Below are 18,811 nucleotides of genomic sequence, written 5' to 3'. Positions count from 1 at the left end.
CAATTTCTGACATTAGAACATAAAATATTTAGGGAAAAAAAAAAAACAAAAAAAAAAAACATGGAAATGGGAAAACCCAACACAGAACCAAATCTTAGAGAAAAAGAGTTGTTGTTGTTCTGAATTTTCTTTTATTTCTTTTTCCATGAAATCCGTACGGACGCCCTTCTTTTCGCTTCCCAACGCACGCACCTCTCTCTTCTTTCTATATTGTATTTTGGTACTTCTACTTTTTATTAATTCTTTTTTTTTTTTTTTGCCCGGAGACATCGGCTATTAATACTTGACAGTCCCACATTTAATTAAATTACTTTTTTAATAATAAATAATAAAAAAAAAACAGAGACCAAGAATGTCCAAAACAAAGTTCAATATTTTGGCAAACATTTTCAAACATTAGCCTTAACATCATGTGCCTAAACCCATAACACACTCACCAATTTCTTCTCTATGTTTTTCTCTCCACTTTCTTCTTTTTTCTCGGCAAACAAACACCGCCACCGCCGCTTCACGCCGGCGGAATGACACTACCAACCCACGCCTCAGCAGCCACCACCGCATCCGCGTTTCTCCTCTTCTTCTGGGTCCTCCTCATTTTTCCTCCGCCGACTCTCTGTCTTCATCTACCACCACCGCCCCCGACGTCAAGGAAACTAGTCCACTTCTCCACGCCGTCCTTATCACATGCAACTTCCCCACCTGAGCTCCTCCACCACCGTCCTACCTCAGCCGCTGCCGCCGCCGTTTACACCGACGACAAGCGGTTAATCCACACGGGTCCGAATCCTCTTCACAACTAAGTTCATCCATTTTTTTTTTTTTTTAAATTTTAAATTTTCTGAATATTTTAGAAGATGGGTAGATTAAGATCTTGGGAGAGGGTTTGAATTTGGTTGTGGAGAAGAATTAGAGCATAAAAAATTAGTTTTGTGAGAGAAATTAATTTCGAAAGCTAATTGTTTGATGCTCTTCTTTCTTTCCTTCTTTCTATCTACCATTACTGTACTTCTTTCTTTTTCTCTGTACGTTCTGTAACAAAAACTAATTGCGTTTCGATTTAATTTTCTCTGTATTAATTCTTTTTCTTCTTTATTCTCTTCTTAACCACTGCAAGAACACTGTAACAGAATTTATACTCATTTCTTTTCATTAATATAATATAACAAAGAATTCAATTTTATGGAATCAATTATCAAATGGCAATCTCTTCTCAATCATTAAAATTATGTTTAAATAAATTATGATTATTATTTTTAAAAAAGATTAGTATTTGTATTTAAAAAATGATGGAACTAATCAATTGATTATTAGTATTTTTGTCTTTTAGTGGCGTCAATAAACATGATTTCATTAAGAAATATAATAATAATGATGGATTTTAATGTGTTCAGTTACCAAATCTCTATCAAATAATTATCCAACAATAAAAATTTGAAAGGATTTATTAGGAAAAAAAAGAAAATTGTGAGAAGACAAATAATAAATTTCTGAAACATAGAGATTACTATTTATATATTAATGAAAGTTATTATTATAGTGAACGGTTTAAAACAGAAACCCCACTGAGGCACAATTAATCCACACGCATTTTTTTGGCATCTGGCAGACCGCATCAGATCGTGCCCGTTGATTGGAGAATTATCTCAAGATCGATGCAATTTCTTTCTGCCATGGGAGATTTGACGGGCGGTAATGTTCCACGTGGACGTACTGGATACGATGTGCATGCCGCAGTCTATCGTAATCCATCACGCCGCGTTGCACCTGAATTTTGTTTTCATTCTAATCAAACCTGCTATTAAATTCGTCATGTATTTCAATTTAACTATTAAAATTAATTTGTTCAATTTATAAAAAAATTTAATCCAAACAAGTGTTCTAATAATTTAATAAAAACTTTGTCTTGAATGTAATATGTTAGGTTTTAGATTATTATTATTGTTTTTTTAATTTTTAATTAAAAATTATTGAATTATATATTTAAAAAACAATAATAAATTTAGATTAATTGATCTAATATTAAAAAAGTTGATGAATGAAGGAAATATATAGAATTATGAAATAAATGGTTTGGTTGGGATTTGAAAAGAGAGAAAATTGATGAGACAACAACTACCTCACTCTCTTTTCCTGCCTCCCTGGCCCCTCCATAAATTAAACCCCAACCACCTATTTTTTAACCTTTCCTTCCTTTTTATCTCACCAAAAATTACTTTTAGACGAACACGACTCTCCACAATGGTATGATATTGTCCACTTTGAGCATAAGCTCTCATGGCTTTGCTTTGTGTTTCCCCAAAAGGCCTCATTCCAATGGAGTTAGTATTCCTCGCTTATAAAGCCATGATCATTCCCTAAATTAGTGGATGTGGGACTTCATCATCCAACAATTACTACCTTTTTCTTTTTATTTTTTTTTTATTTTTTATCCTTTTAAATTCATTGGTTCATGGTGAAGTTGTGGATTCAACACTTACTATTCATTCATTTATTCATAATATTTTAGTAATAATTATATATATATGTATGTATGTATCTATGTATGTATGAAGAGAGAGAAAAGTTTGTGATGGTGAATGATTGAATAGTTTTCATGAAAATGGAAATGAGGATAGGGAGGATCCATCACATCCAAATCTCTTTTGTGGGGTATTTCAAATTATTGTTTAATTTTTTTTAAATAAAAAAAAGTAAAGTTTTAAATTAAATAATTATAACAATTTAAATTTTAAAATGGTATTTGAGGTCAGAAAATTCATTATTTTGTTTTTTTTTTAAATGGAAATTCTTTGTTCCTACTCTTAATTCTCTATTTCTAAGAACTACCAACCTTATATATGATAAGTCTGAACTCTTGTGACTTTACTTTTACTATGAATGATATTAGGTCAAGATTACAAATGTTCCCTAAAATAGAAAGTGAAGCGGATTTTATGCGACTTGAAATGTAATCCTTTAAACATCCTGACATGCTCCTTTTGTAGGGTTTGGCAGACACATATTGAGCGTCGGACACCGATGAGAAGGTATCCACTTTTGGGGACTGTTGTGTGTTCTTTGTAGGCAATTGGATCACGTGGTCAACATCTGGAGCTGATTCACCTGCTCTTCCTCATGCCCAAACTCTCACCCCTTCCTCTATAACACACCAATGAACCCTGCATGTGAAACCATATGAAGTAATGTCTCTAAAGTACCTAAAAACCTAGACACAACACATTAAGCTTTCCTTTTCTTAGATAGGACACATAAATTGTAAATTATTCGACATGTTCACAAGGTTGTGTCAAGACGTATTGGATTCAATGAGAAGGTAGATTTATTTTTAGCATCGTGACGTTGTGTCACTATTGAGCACCTGCCTTGTCACGATATTGACCACAATGTCCTTAACATGAATATGTAAGCTTTGAGACACTTGAAAATAGCGTCTGGACACTACATGGATGGGTCATTTGGCTTGAAAGCTTTCAGCACGAGCGTTGTGACGCTCCTTAAGCATTGACACACTATCCTCTCGTTTTGAGCTTGGTCTTCATTTTCTCTTTGATTCGGTTACACAATTTAGGTCCATCATTCCTCCAAATTACCCAATCTCTATAAAATAGACATATAAGCAAGTGAAAATAGTAGAATTATGATCAGCTCATTTTGTTGAGTTCATCATTTATTTAAATATGATTTGAGTGTTTATTTTCCATTATTATTATTATTATTATTATTATTATTTTGTTTGTAATAAGTTCACCAATTACAAATGGACCATTAAATTATTGAATGGGCTTTCATGGTAAGCCCATGCAAGGAAAAACGTGTGGGCCTTATAGCAGTAATGGCTGTATACTCTGATGGGCCCACACCTAAACCTACAAAATTCAGAATTTTTATTCATCAAATTATTACTTTTAAGGTTTTAATTAAAAACTATTTTTGAAATTAAAAAAAAAAATATTGATATTAATGGATGAAAAATCAACTTGATGGATTATTATTCTTTCAAACTTAATCCTACCCATTGGCTTTAATTCACTATTTTGTTAATTTTAATCTTAGTTTCATTTTATTTTCTTGCTTTTTAAAAAACTTCTAAAAAAATAAAATTTAAAAAAAAAAATTATCTATGGCTACATTTCAAAATGAGCTACAAAAATTCAGTATCATTTACTTATGGTAGGGATGGACCACAAGCACAAATCCAAATTGCTTCCTAAATTAGGCGAAAAGACCAAACATATCAAACATGGACCAATATACAAAATGAATCAAATAACCAACCAAAAAAAAGGTAGTTGGTTCAAGAGGATTTTAAATGATAGGTCTTATCATTCTGTATGTGTTTGCATTCTCGGACTCCAATAGTACGGTTATTTACTGAGTGAATATTTCCACTTTTATCTTACCTGAAATATAAATAATATAAAAAAGTATATGTATTTATTAATTTAAATATAGATATTTGATAATTCTTTTAAAAATATCCATCAAACTCAAACTCCACTTTCAAATAAGCTCCAACACAACCTTTTTCCTTTTTCATTAAACCAAATCCATATAATATCTCATTCATCAAATAAAAATTTAAGGGTGATGCAAATACTAGTCGCAGAAATGGACTTATGAGGAGGCGTGAGCGTGAGTAGCAGGTAGCTGCCCGACGCGTGCAACCGTCGCAAAGATTGGGCATAAAATTTAGGCCTCCCAAAACTATGGGTTGAGTTCAATGAACAGATAAAATGTATTGATGGTCAAGTCAATTTTTATGAGCTCTCTCTTCCTATCTTAACAATTTTAACTTGCTTGCTACAACGAAAATCCACGAGAACAGAAACCACTGGTTTCAACACGAGAAGGAAAAAGGGAAAAGAAAAAGGTCAAAAGGGCTGGTGGGTGACCCACAAACACCATTGAAAGTGAGGCTCTGTCAATGACATAATCAGTATCCACAAAACGTGATACGTAGCGCTTCAGATTTCACACAGTCAACATCAAACCATCCACCACCACCTTTTCAATTATACAATTCCTTAATGTGCGCCAAACTCCCATTTTCATTGAACACACTCTTCGAGTTCCATCCATAACCTTTTTAACAATATATGGCCAATCAAAAACTATGATGCAATTTGTTTCAAAGGGGTAAAATCTAAGTGTTTATTTGAAGAAGAGGGAAGGGAACCCCACCCAACTTTAAAGCAAGTTGAAATACGGGTCCAACAAGATTACAAAAGGAGGAAAAAAACAAATTGCAAAGGCTCACAACAAACTAAAACCAACCTAATTGAAGGCTATCACCCATCATCATTACGCGGATTCAATGGGAATAGATTTTCATATTCAGAGACTTGTTGATCCATGACTTCCAGCTCCCTGAGGCTTTGCGATGGATGGCTGGCCGTGATGCTGCTTTTCCATCTTCTCCCACTTTCTCTGCCTGTGGTTTCTTGCACAACGTGAAGTTTCGAGCTCCGTGCGATCCAATTGTGTCCCATGGACTCAAGGCTGCACAAAAAAACCCATACAACATGAGAAACTACAACCCAGAATTTTTTTTATCAGAGGATTCAAAAGACCGAACAACAGAGAATCCAAACATCCCAAAACAGAGAACCCCATCACAAAATGAGATAAATACGGAATAACATCTAATTTTTCTCCATCCTTTCAGATTAGAAACATGCAACACGATTGTAGAGGAAAATTGCAACGAATTAACACAAATGAATTGAGAACAAAATATAAAATTAGAATTACCATCTGGTCCAGCACTCGGACAATAAAACTGGAAATCGTGAAGATCAGAGCCAAGAATTGGGAGCCGGCCCTCACGCGCGTAGGATTTCAACGCGGTATCAATAACATCAGCAACAAGTTGCTCCTCGCTTACAATAAATCGAATCGGACCAGCGCTGCCGAGCACATTGATGCTGATCAACAGCCTATTGCCCTTAACATTCTGGTTCTTCTTCTGCTTGTACAGCAACATCTTCATACAAAAAGAAAAAAAGAAATCGCAATCCCTTCTTTTTCCTTCAAACTATATCCGAATCAGGGAACCGGATACCGACGACAACAGCCCCGAGAAATTCACCAGAGCTAGCGCCGGTATCAAAAAATCGAAAGAGAAAAATCGCAAAAACTTAAAAGAAAATGAAAATTCCTTGAAATGAGTATATGGATTAGAGAGAAAGAGATCTCAAGGGTCAACTCCAAGGCAGCGGTAGTACCAGCCTTCCTTGCAAGAACCAAAAGCAAAAGAAGAAGAAGCAGAAAGAGGAAGACGAGCGCTCGCCCTTGAATCCAAAAGGGAGCGCATGTAATTACTACTCCTGGAATTTTCTTCAACCATTCACAACTCCTTGAAAAATTCTCGAACCTATTCCGGCGGATGAAAGAAAACAATCACAGCGAGAAACGGAATTGATTTGCAGAGGGAGGAGAGAAAGAAGGGAATACAATGAATTGAGAAGAAGAAAACAATGGTGAAAACTGAGAATTGTGGGTACCGACGAGGATGGCAGGTGGTATTTAAATGGATTTGCTTAGGGTTAGGGCTTTGTTTTAGGGCCAACAACCATAATATATCTTAATTTATTTATTTATTATTTTTTTTTTTTCCCGATTCGTTTATTAAATGCTTTTATTCCTTATTCCTTTTCTTTTTTCTTTTATTTTATTTTGACCCCCACATTTTTCAGCCTTAATTTTGCTTCACAAATTATTTTTATTTTTCTCCATTAATAATTTAGATTCCAATGGTAATAATTATAAATATATTATTAAACCTACTTTTCAACCATTTTAAATTAAAATCCAACATGTTTTGTATTTTATTGTTTTTTTTTCTAATTTATGTTTTCTCCCTTCTTTTATGCTTTACATATAATCTTAAATTTTTATCATTTTTCTTTTATCAAATTTACGATTAAGGGCTCTATGAACAATTTTATTCAAAATTTTGGTTAGTATAACAAAATTTCTATTTCTAATGTTATAGGTTAAAATATAATATTTAGAGATAATTAGTGTTTTGTTTTTTTTTTTTTTTAATTAGGGATTTGTACTCTAAATTTAAATAAAAATTTAAAATTTGAGCTAAAAATTAAACTAAAACTAATGGTCAGCTAAAAACGAAAGCTTTCAAAATATATTTGTAATTTATAAATATAAATATTTTCAAAAGTTTAAAAGAAAATCAAAATTAAAATAATTATTAAAAGTGCACTAAATTAAAATGAGCTTGTTTTATTCTATAAATTTAAATAACATTATAAATTTGTGCTAAAAATTAATAGAAAGTAGGCTAAAAACTAAAATTCCAAAATATATTTGTAATTTATAAAAATAAATAATTCCTAAAATGTAAAAGAAAATAAAAATTAAAACCATTATCAAACGTGCACTAAATTCAAACTCATTAATAATGAAAATGAGCTTTCATAAGAGGAAATGGTCGGAATGTATCAAAATGGAATTAAAAAAAAGGAAAATTGAGTATGTTAATTTAGAAAATGATGATGAGTTTATAAACAAAAATACTCTCCTCCATCCCATCTTTTGAGAAACTCAAAGCAGAGTCATGAGAAGTTATGCTCAAATTGGACAATATCATACCATTGTGGAGAGTCGTGTTTGTCTAACATGATATTAGAGCCGTGCCCTATTTAGTCGTGCCAATAGATTGGTAAATCCTCAAATATCGAACAAAAGACTCCTAAGAAAAGGAGTCGAGCCTCCTCGAAGGAGTAAAAAATTACTAGACTCCATCAAGGGGGAGGTGAGGAGTCTAGCCTCGATTAAGGGGAGGCGTAGTTTGTTGGAAGAGAGGAGTTGGTGGATGATGGAAGTCACACATCAACTAATTTAGGGAATGATTGAGGCCTGTTGGAGAATCCCAAAGCAAAGCAAAGCAAAGCGATGAGAACTTATGTTCAAAGTGGACAAAAGAAGAAGTCGGTTGTTCATCAATGGCAGCAAGAAGGAGCTACCCATTCGGCGGTGAATACAGTTCGTTCGCTTTCCATGATGGAGATTCGAAGCAGGTTCCATTATTTGCGCTGTGAATACTCCCTTTACTTGACTGTTTTGGATTTCACACAAGCCCCATGTTTTAAGTTTTTAATCCAAATTCAAATTTGGTTTGCGTTTGGTAATCCTTTTCAAGCCTGGTGGCCCCCCCTGCCCTAAAGGCTACTGATCTTCTCTGTCTGTTTTCTATTCATGCTTGGCTTCCATGTATTTCTTTTGTTTTCAATTGCATGCGCACCACCTGTTTGTGTAAATGCCTCTGAGATATACGCCTCACTTTTCAAGACTTGGCCAGCTGGTTTTGCTGGTAGTAGGGGGTGCGGCAGTTTAGATAAGCTTTATGAAGTTGTTGACTTTGTAATTTCTGATTTAATTCCATTCTAGAAAAATGCTTTTCAAAACGTTTTCTAAAATCACTTTCCTAAGTTATGAGATGAGACTATTTGTGCCAACTATTCAAGTCTGAGTTGGTTGATTTAGTTTCGAAGGTGATATCAAAATTATCACTTATTAGTTGCAAACAAAGGGTAATTGTAACACTGAACTAAGCTTTAGTTTAGGTCTGAGATCTCACATCGGGTTGCAAGGAGAACGAAACACCCTTTATAAGAGTGCAGAAACCTCTCCCTTATGCGTTTTAAAAAGTTTGAGGGAAACCCCGAACTAGGACAATATTTACTAGTAGTAGCAGTAGACTTGGGCTGTTGCTAATAGTATTAGAGCCAGACACCGAGTAATATGCTAGCGAGAAGGCTGAGCCCCGAAGGGGGTGCACATAGAGCAATGTGCAAACAAGGACGCTGGCCCCAAAAGGGTAGATTTGGTGGGGGTCCATATCGATCGGAGAAAGGAATGAGTGCCATCAAGGAGGCTGGACACTGAATGGGGTGGATTGTGAGATCCCACATCGGTTGGAGAGCGGAACGAAACACTCTTTCCTAGTAGACGTGTTTTAAAAACCTTGAGGGAAGCTCGAAAGAATACCCGGAGATGATATCAAATATCATTCATTATGCTCGAATAAGGACAATTGTGACACTTAGTCAAGCTTCCGTTTGGGTCCCATGGGTCCCGAAGATAGAAAGTCGGTTTCCAATTCACAGAAAAATCTCTAGCTTTAAGCAACCTTTTTCTAGTTTTGATTTGTCAAAAAAAGGTTCCTTCCATCTGATAACGTTATTGGTTGGCCATGTTCACACACGGGCAAATACCCAAAATTTGACATTCTAAGCTTCATATTGTTTCTACATTTTGTTTTGGTGAATGAGTCGCAGATGTTTCATTAATTTCAGCTAAAAGAATGGATGAACTGCATGTTCTTCATAACAATGTTTGAAACGCTATCTATCTCATTGAAAGTCCATTGATATTGTAAATGTTGCAAAAGCAGCAACAAGAAACACGATTCATGAGTGGAATAGTATTATTGTAAGCAATTTAAGTATATCAGATGGCGTTGGTGGAGGCATTATTTTGATACCACATTTCTGTTTTGGTTGGTTTTATGGCCCAAGTGGCCACCAACGTGTAGAAAAGGAAGGACCCAGAAGCCTCATATTTGGGCATATCTGGTTTAGTTCTTCTTGGCATTTGCGTGATTCTCTCTTCCTTTTTATGTCCTTTGCTCAGCCTTTGCGTGGAAAGGAAGGACCCACAAGCCCTTTGCTCACCCTTCTCTCTTTTTTTTTTTAGTGTTTTCATATTTGTTGGTAGCACAAGATGAATTATAAAGAAATAAGAATAATTTTTAAAAATAGAATAGTTATCAGAACGTGGACCATATGCGTAAGTGTGAAATAGGAGTAGAACTAAATATTCTTTATACGGGTGTGGAAACCCTATCTAATTTAAAAACCTTATGGGAAAGCTCGAAAGAGTAAGCTCGAAGTAGTATCTGCTAGTGGTGGGAAGTCCGAAAGGATAAGTCTAAAGAGGACAATATCTACTACCGAAAGGATAATTCAAATATTTCAGCTTTTAAGATATGTTTGTTTTATATAATTTTTTCTTTTATGAGTTACTAAAATATTACACTATTGTTACGTTAATTCTCATTAAATAATATATATAGTTCGTTTTAAACCACATTTTTTTTTTTTGTAAATTATGACGTATATTTATTAGCTCAAGATGACTTGATATTATTACGACTATTTTTTTTTTCATGTTTAAGTTATGAGTGAAAATAGGGTATTGTAAAATTTAGGGAAGTTTTTCTTTACCAATATTAAAGACAAAAATTGGAAAATGGAGAACGATTAGAGACCAAATTGCAATTTAAAGAAAATTGTGAAAATTTTCAATTTTTACCTTTCTATTTTTCCTATTTAAATTATGACTTTAATGAAAATGACTAAAATTAGAACAATGTTGAAAAGTAGGGAAGAAGTTGTTTTATTACCAAAATTAAGGGTTAAGTTGGAAAATTACAGTTTTACCATTGAAAATTACTGTTTACCATCTATGTTTTATATCTAAGGTATGATTTAATAAATATTACTAAAACTAGAGTGTTTTGAAATTAGAGAAGTTATAAAATGGAGGGAAATTTTTGACGAAAATGGAGAGCCAAATTGGAAAATAGAGGACGATTAGAGACCAAATTGTAATTGTTTTTGAAAATAAAAATTCAAATGAATTTACCCTTTCAAAATTATTATTTATTACCCATCTTTCCCATTTAAGTAATGACTTTAATGAAAATTACTAAAAATAGAATGTGTTGAAAGTAAGGAGCTTATTAAATTTAGGGAAGCTTTGGACCAATATTAGGGGCCAAATTGGAAAATGGAGGACGATTAAAGACTAATAATTGCAGTTATTTTGAAAATACGAAATCAAATACAACGTCTGAAATTTCTATTTTACCCTTGCCCCCAAGCTTTCAATTTTACTGTATTGTATTTTAGTATCTAAAAGAAGATTTAATATTCTAACTTTTACTTTTTATCATGTTTATGTTATATTCACACATTAATTTCTACCCAAATTAATCTAGAAGTGAGGACTTTCCCTTGACTTTAAAACGCGTCTGCTAGGAAAAAGTTTCAACACCTTCATAGATGATGTTTTGTTCTCCTCCCCAACCAATGTGAGACTTCACGTAATGACTCATGCCCAAGATTCAGATAAGGATTCAAAATTCAGATTCGGCATCTGATAGCCCCAACATTCCATTGTATCTCCTGCGACATGGTTACATTACTTACGTTCCTTGCTTCTTAATAATGAAGACTATCTCTACGTACCAACACAAATACTTCTAGCATATTTTATCCTCACTCACATGCAGCCTAGGTAAATTTTCAAGATCTCACCCTATATAGAATTGTCCCAAGTAAAACATGTTTAACTATGAAGTTCTATGATTGAGTCACAAAATAGAAGGTGAACCTTGTAGGGTAAGGGAGACCCTAGTGCAATGAATGTGGAAGGAAACACTGGGACGATGCTTGACTTGCACTAGAGCATGTTTCTGGTATGGTCAAGAAGGACATATTGTCATGAATTGCATGGAGGGTCGTGCAGACAACCTATTAACCAATAAAGCGGTCCAAGCGCAACAGGGAGGGCAACTTGGAACCATCTTCCGGCAAGAGCATATGTCTCTACTAGTAAGCATATGGAAGGACTCGTGTTGGTTTGTGGGGATAGTATTCACTTTTAAAAAGCAAGGAAAGGTAACGTGACCATGTTGCAGGAGAATGATGAGGACATCAGGTGTTGAATCTTAATTCTGAATTCTGATTTGAATTTTGGGCATGGGGTATTACAAATGGTATAAGAGTAGTATCTCTCCCATTAGGATGTGGTTCGGGGACAAACAAAGTGAAAGTTGGTGTACATGTGACACCCGAGTAAATGAAGGGTATATGCATTTTTTAATTCAATTAAAATAGTAATGAAAATTTTTCTTTTACAAAAGACAAACGGAGACCACCAAAACATACTACTACAAGGTCAAACTATTTAAAATACATGAAATACAAAATTTAAAATATAAGTACAAAAGGAAATCAGTCTTAAGTGTGACAAGACTCCCGGTGACCAACAACCTATGTGTGCCTCTCCCTCAATTGCTAGATCAAGCTCCACCTAAAAAGAAAATTGAAGCAGCAAAGAGTGAGTATATAAAATATATTCGCTAGTTTGTTATAAAATTTTATTAATCTTATTTAATTTGTTCGGTGCCTTATTCTCATTTGGGGGTTCGGTGCCTTAATTAATTTGTTTCCTAGACTACCCCTAGGTTTACTCATTCTATTTTCTTGGTTCTTGGTCCTAATTGGACCTCTAGCCCTCATAACATTCTTAAGTTCTCTAGGTCTTCTAATTAGTCGTTTCTGCTAGTCTCTTTTATCATCATATCTTTATTCCTCAAGGTGTGATCTTAATGTCTATCTCATAGGGTTCATGCATGTTTAGGCTCATCAAACTTTAAGGCGCAACTGTGGACCCTTGCCGCTTGTGACATATTCACCAAAGGAAAGCTAACCGGCAACCTCCCTAATAGTCCCCACAGAGCAAAAATTGTACGTCATAAAACATCATATATTAGTTCTATGGTTATTCGGACCCCTGACAATCGAGTCAAGTTTATGATTAGGAGCTAGTTGGCAAACTCTCAATCGTCCCCGTATAACCGCATAACTCACGTGTATGAACAATAATCATAGCAAACTCTTAAGGTACAACTATGGACCTCTATCCCTTGTGACAGGCTCACTATAGGGAGCTAACTCAAAAACTTCACAGTAGCTCCATAGGGTACCATCATAAGTCATAAAGTATCATAAGCCAGTTTTATGGTTATCTGAACCCTTGAGTCAGGTTCATGTTTGAAGGTTAGTTGGCGAACCCCTAATCGTTTTTGTATAACTGAATACATCACAAACATATGAAATAGAGACATAGCACAACGATCTAAACATGGATACCTAGTCATGAATTTCAGTTCATAGGACACAGTGTGTACGCATTTAGTAAACATGCATAACAACATTTAACATGTACCATCTCAACTCATTCTATGCTCAAACATTTATAATAGGTTTCCTATAACATGCTTTGTAGCACACTAAAGGCATGCCCGATTTCAATCAAATCATAGCTCAATGGTTTATTCCTCGATAAACATGCATCAGAATGTTTAACGTGCTCTTACATGCATTAGGTCAACTCATATCATGCTCAGATTCTATTACGTGCTTCTTATATTATACTTTCATGCATGCTATGAGCATAACTAAATCGGTTTCCATGTGGGGATAGAGAATCTACTTTCTAGGGGAGAAAATGTAGGATGCTCATTTGAGTCAATCCAAAGTTTCTATTGGTAGAGACTCTTGGAGAGAAGTTTTGTCAAATAATATATTTAAATATTTGTATAATATTGCATAATATATTTAATATGTATTCAATTAAGAAAGATATATAATATACATTAATTATTTTAATATTTAAGATACCAAATACCATCCATATAATTTTCCTTTTATATATTTTTTTCTTTTAGTATTTAAAATAAATGGATTCTTTTTAGTGTTACTATCAACTAGCATGGAAATGGAAACGTTACAGAGATATAAAATTAATTTAAACTTTTTAATTAATTAATTTTCATTCATTACCTATAAGTTATTTTATTTAGGACTTAGAGTTATACTATTATACATGGTAGAATAAATTTTGTCCATTAATATAATCATTACAAGAAAGTCAATCATTCACAAGTTGTGTGATTACAGTCTAGTCAAAAGTTTATTTTACCCCTATATACATCTCATACCTCAAATATCATTGATTATCTAATGAATAATTTGTTTTTGATCAAACCATAAACCAAGTCCCTCTTGAGTTAATGAGAGGGAAGGACCCTATTATTTAAGTCTCGAAATCAGTGTTTAAGGAAACTATTCATCTACTTATCTTAATGAGTAAATTTATCTCATGAAATTATATTCTCATTTATTTGGTCAAGTTTTTGAAATGGTAAACATATTGAATCGACTACAACAACCATTCACATTCATGCAAATCAAAGGACGCTCAGGATTAAAACCTAGTCGCATATGGTCATCTTTTGAAATATTAATATTCTTAATTAACATATTTATAAAGACCTCGTAGAAAACCGAGGTAGTCTATAGACTCAAGCGATCAACTCGGTGAAAACTCACCCCGTATTCTATGTGAGTCAGTTGACTTCGATTAGATCAGACCGACTCTAATAGGAACGTGCCCACGAGGGCACTACCAAATCTTGTAGATGAACTTCCTTGTACGAAGACCTCTTTCCCTTCTATGCAATCTTTGTTCACACAATTCTCAAAGCAAAGGAGGAAAGGCAACTGGTACCACGAGCCCTCTATCCCCCAAGAATCAATTAAGTATATCATAGTTGATCCCACTATAGGCGGGACAGGACCATACACCCATTACACGAGTAGAATAGTCAAGTAGAAGGGTCAACCTAAGAGCGAGACAAGCTGGGAATAGACTGAAACTGACGATTCGAAGACAAAATAAAAAACTTTTGGAACATTACAAAGTGAGACGTAATAACAATATTTCTATGATAAGACACCGATTTTATTAATAAACTATAGATCTTTCAAATTATTGTTTAAACATGTACGTCAACCATATGATTATATTAATAATTTTAAATTTTTCATACCATAAATAATATTATACTACAAATAGGATGAATTTTCTCAATTTTTTTTTTTATTAATGTCGGTGGAAAATTCACATCTCTAACTCCTTATTTATTTAACTCACTATTCTAATTTTTACCTTCCTTTCCATTTAGATAAATGTGGGAATTAGTAAAACCGACTAACCAAGACACATTGCAACGGTTATATTTTATGAAATTCAAATCTCATGGTAATAACTTGAAATATTTCCCCCAAAAGTAAAAAGGTAAAAAGTAAAAAAAAAAAAAAAAAAAAAAAAAAAAAAAAAATTAATTAAATGGAAAGTGATATGTAAACTTGTTTTTTTTTTTTTAATTAAAAAAAAATTAAATAACAAAATAAATGTTTGGTTATCCGAATTTGATATATTTAAAATAAAAAGAAAATAAAAAACTAGGGACCTGACAGGCAACGCTACAATTTAGTGCGGCGACGACGGTGGACCACAAAGAAACTCCCCGAGTTCCGACCGGCCACTTTTTCAATCTTCCATCTTCAATTCTGTATTTCTCTCTTCTCCAACTCATTGTGATGCTTTCTGAGTTCTGATTTTTCATTTGGTGATAATCAAAATTTCTATCAACTACATAGTGCAATTGTTTATATTTGATTTTCTTCACGATTGAGGTCTAATTTGCTCCACGATGGAACACTTCTTGGGTCTTCTCCGAATTCGGGTGCTGCGCGGTTCTAATCTGGCTGTTCGTGATACTCGTAGCAGTGATCCTTTTGTCGTCGTCACTATGGGCGATACGGTATTCGATTTGATTTCTTTCTTGAAGTTTTCTGTTATTGGGGAGATTGATGGTCTTACTATGTTTTCTGCTACAATTTCTTGAATGGATGCTTACTGTTTTAGCTCCTTTTACGTTATTCGACTCCGACGTCCATCTGCTTTACCCCTAGAAATATATATAAATTGGCGTTTGAAAGAAACTGACTGTTTGTGCTAATTCAGACTAATCGGATATGCTTGCAGGGTTCTAGGGAAAATAAAAAATAGAAAGAAAATCAGTGATAATCTATCTGGTTTGATCGATATCAGTTAAGAGATCATGATACCATCTTAGCCATAACACCAGGTTGATTTGATTTGATTGAATTTTGTCTAAAATGGCGGCTTAGTTTTGTATTCTTTGTTATTTTTCGATTTGGGGGATCTTTTATACGATTGTAGGACGTTTGTGTCCTCAAATTCTTGTAACTTCTCAACACTCAACAAAGAGGTTTCTTCTTGTATAGGCAAAAGAAGTGTTGTGAATGCTTGGTGATTTATAATAACAGAAAACATGGGATGAAGCACAAAATGTAGACAAAATTATATGATCATTTGGTGTTCATTGGTATGTTGTGAGATCCCACGTCGGTTGGGGAGGAGAGCGAAAACGAAGCCTTCTTTATAAGGGTGTGGGAACTTCTCCCTAGCAGATGCTTTTTAAAGAGCACCATGTCTGCTAGAGATGAGCTTAGACCGTTATATATGTATTAGATTATGCTTTGTGCCATCAAACTTTCTTGCGAATGCCAATAGGTAAATTTATGGTCAGAACAGTTGATCCAACTTAGTCTTAATCTACTTTTTCGAGGCATTTGATTCCTGGTTTGAGAAGTTCGGATTTATGTTGATTGTTGATACATTAGATTGCTTGTCTTAGAGATAAACTGTTTGATAATCAATGAAATGATACTTTTACTCTTGAAATACATCTCTCCGGATTTGTACTGCAAGAAACTTATGAACCAAACATAAATCACTCAGAAGAAAGTTCCCAATGCCCATTTCTGAACACAGAATTTTACGTTTCCTAACTCTAACTATGAAAACCCAAGCTTTCAAACTAATGAACTAAAGTCCACATTACTGATATCTTTAAGCCTTCTCATTTAAATCTTGAATGAGTTTTTTAGTATTCTTCTTACATAACTCAAACTGGTGCAGAGTTTGAAGACCCGTGTGGTGAAAAATAATTGCAATCCTGAATGGAATGATGAACTGACTCTTTCTATTGCAGATCTTAGGACTCCAATCGGTTTAGTAAGTGATATTTATCTTTGATAATTATGAATGAGAGCTTCAAGCCAACCACCAGATGAGGAGAATGTGTAACTTACTGCTTTATGCTCTTTTCTTTCTTTTTCATTTTTGCAGTCAGTGTATGACAAAGACACAGTAACAGACCATGACAAAATGGGAGATGCCGTAATTGACATCGAACCATACATCGAATGTCTGAAGATGGGACTGGAAAGCCTCCCAGAGGGGTGTGTGGTTAAGAGGGTATATCCAAGCAGAACAAACGACTTAGCTGATGAGAGCCAATGTGTTTGGAACAAAGGGAAAATTATACAGAACATGCACCTTAGGTTGAAGAATGTAGAGTGTGGTGAGGTGGAGATTCAGCTCGAATGGATCGATGTTCCGGGATCTAAGGGTCTGCCGAAAGAGGGTATGAGCCACTTCTAAGTTCCTAAATTGATGCACTACTAGGTACACTATGTAATAAGTTTCCCAGTTTCATGGCTTGTAGATGTTAGCAGAAGGAAATAAGGGTATTTGCCTTGTTGACCTGAAACTGGACTTAGAATTCTGGTTCTGTAGAATGAATATATATGCCTGAATTCTCTTTATTCTGCTTCTGCAAAGTGACAACTTCATCCTGTAATCACATATATATTAACTACTCTATGTCTTCTGCCATTTACTCGTTTCTTGCCAAAATTCTCTTCAGCAAACTCGACGTACTCCCAATTAGGGACGTTTATATATATTTTTCCCCGGTGGGTATTATAGGAATCCCAAATTAAGCGGGGAATGGACGACGGAGTGGGAGGAAAAAGGATTTTTCGTTGCCTATTCTCCATCCTAGTTCGTGTTTATCTTCGTTCTTATTTGTTATATGTATCGAAGATATGGTTATGTTTGAATCATTTATTTCATACTGACTTATAAGATATTTGCTTGGGGTTCAAAATATTATGAAACTTTATGTTGATAACTAGATATGAAATATTATTTAAAATTAACAATTTAATTAAAAAATTCTTTACAAAAATCATCTAACTGGAGAATAACTTATTCTTTAAACTCTTCAGAAAAATATCATTAAAATAATTTAAGAAACTAACCCTTTGAAATGTATGGAGAAATGGATTTATATTTGGGCCTGGGCTTGGGCCTTGTAACTCAAAAGTCAAGTCAGGTAAATTAATCAAATTTATTTTAATTACAAAATATTAAAGTAATGAATGATTGATAATGAAATATATAGTTTTATTTCATGGAAATTAATACTAATGATTTAAACAAACCAGAAAAAATGGAACATATTTAAGAATAGATTTTCCGTGTAAAACATTCCAACTTGAAAGTGGTCAACCTGGTATGATAGATTTGGTTCAAAATGTTTAAGATATTTTTTTATTTTTTTATTCTTCTTTAATAAATTTTTAAAATTTTAATTTTACGTCTAATAAATCAATATTAAATTAATTAACTTTTTTTAAAAAATTAAATTATCTTTAAAGTTCAGTTTAATTTGGTATATTCAAATGAATTGTTTTATATTATCAACTTATATTACGTTTGATTTGTTGACCGAAGTTATTATATTGAAAAGATATTAAATCAATTTTTAAGATGTAGGGGAGATTATGTTTGACAATATTTCAATTAAAAAAATAATAATTGATTTAAATTTAAATAAAAATTTTGTTTTACATTATTAATAATCAATAAAATTTTATATTGATTGTTGCTATTTAATTCATCAAAATAATAACTTTAAGAAAATAATATAAAAAAGTTTATTAAAATAAATAAATATAGTTTTTTAAAATTTGCAAAAATAATTCTGACCCTTTATACAAAATATTCAAAGTTGAGTTAACTTCAAACTCAATTTATGTTTGACTTCTTACAAAGCATTTGCCTCCCATTCATTCATATCCATATATTTATTCGTTTCAAAATCATTGATATATAAACATCATCAAATTAATAATATGCATTAAAAAAAAAAAATACTTTTTATATGAAAATATTGAAACAATGTTTGATATAAGGTTCTAAAACATATTTATATTTG

General features: G+C 33.3%; 2 protein-coding genes across 2 annotated transcripts; one reads left to right on the top strand and one right to left on the bottom strand.

Moving 5' to 3' along the window:
- Positions 1-5,122: 5,122 nt before the first annotated feature.
- Positions 5,123-6,527, bottom strand: LOC111784788 (uncharacterized protein At4g22758). Its single transcript, XM_023665380.2, has 2 exons — positions 5,752-6,527; positions 5,123-5,499 (listed from the first exon to the last, which is right to left on the bottom strand). Exons 1-2 carry the CDS (start codon positions 5,987-5,989, stop codon positions 5,312-5,314), a joined length of 426 nt encoding a protein of 141 aa, XP_023521148.2. The 5' UTR covers positions 5,990-6,527; the 3' UTR covers positions 5,123-5,311.
- An 8,548-nt stretch (positions 6,528-15,075) lies between these two features.
- Positions 15,076-17,424, top strand: LOC111782065 (protein C2-DOMAIN ABA-RELATED 7). The gene is made up of 4 exons (XM_023662845.2): positions 15,076-15,229; positions 15,354-15,481; positions 16,666-16,761; positions 16,876-17,424. The coding sequence occupies exons 2-4, from the start codon at positions 15,371-15,373 to the stop codon at positions 17,188-17,190; spliced, it is 522 nt and encodes a 173-aa protein (XP_023518613.1). The 5' UTR covers positions 15,076-15,229; positions 15,354-15,370; the 3' UTR covers positions 17,191-17,424.
- The last annotated feature ends 1,387 nt before the right edge of the window (positions 17,425-18,811 follow it).

This window comes from Cucurbita pepo, chromosome 1, assembly GCF_057944985.1.
Source record: "Cucurbita pepo subsp. pepo isolate OVF chromosome 1, ASM5794498v1, whole genome shotgun sequence".
Lineage (NCBI taxonomy): Eukaryota > Viridiplantae > Streptophyta > Magnoliopsida > Cucurbitales > Cucurbitaceae > Cucurbita > Cucurbita pepo.
Note: the sequence above shows the minus strand (reverse complement) of the source record. Positions and strands in the feature narration are given on the sequence as shown.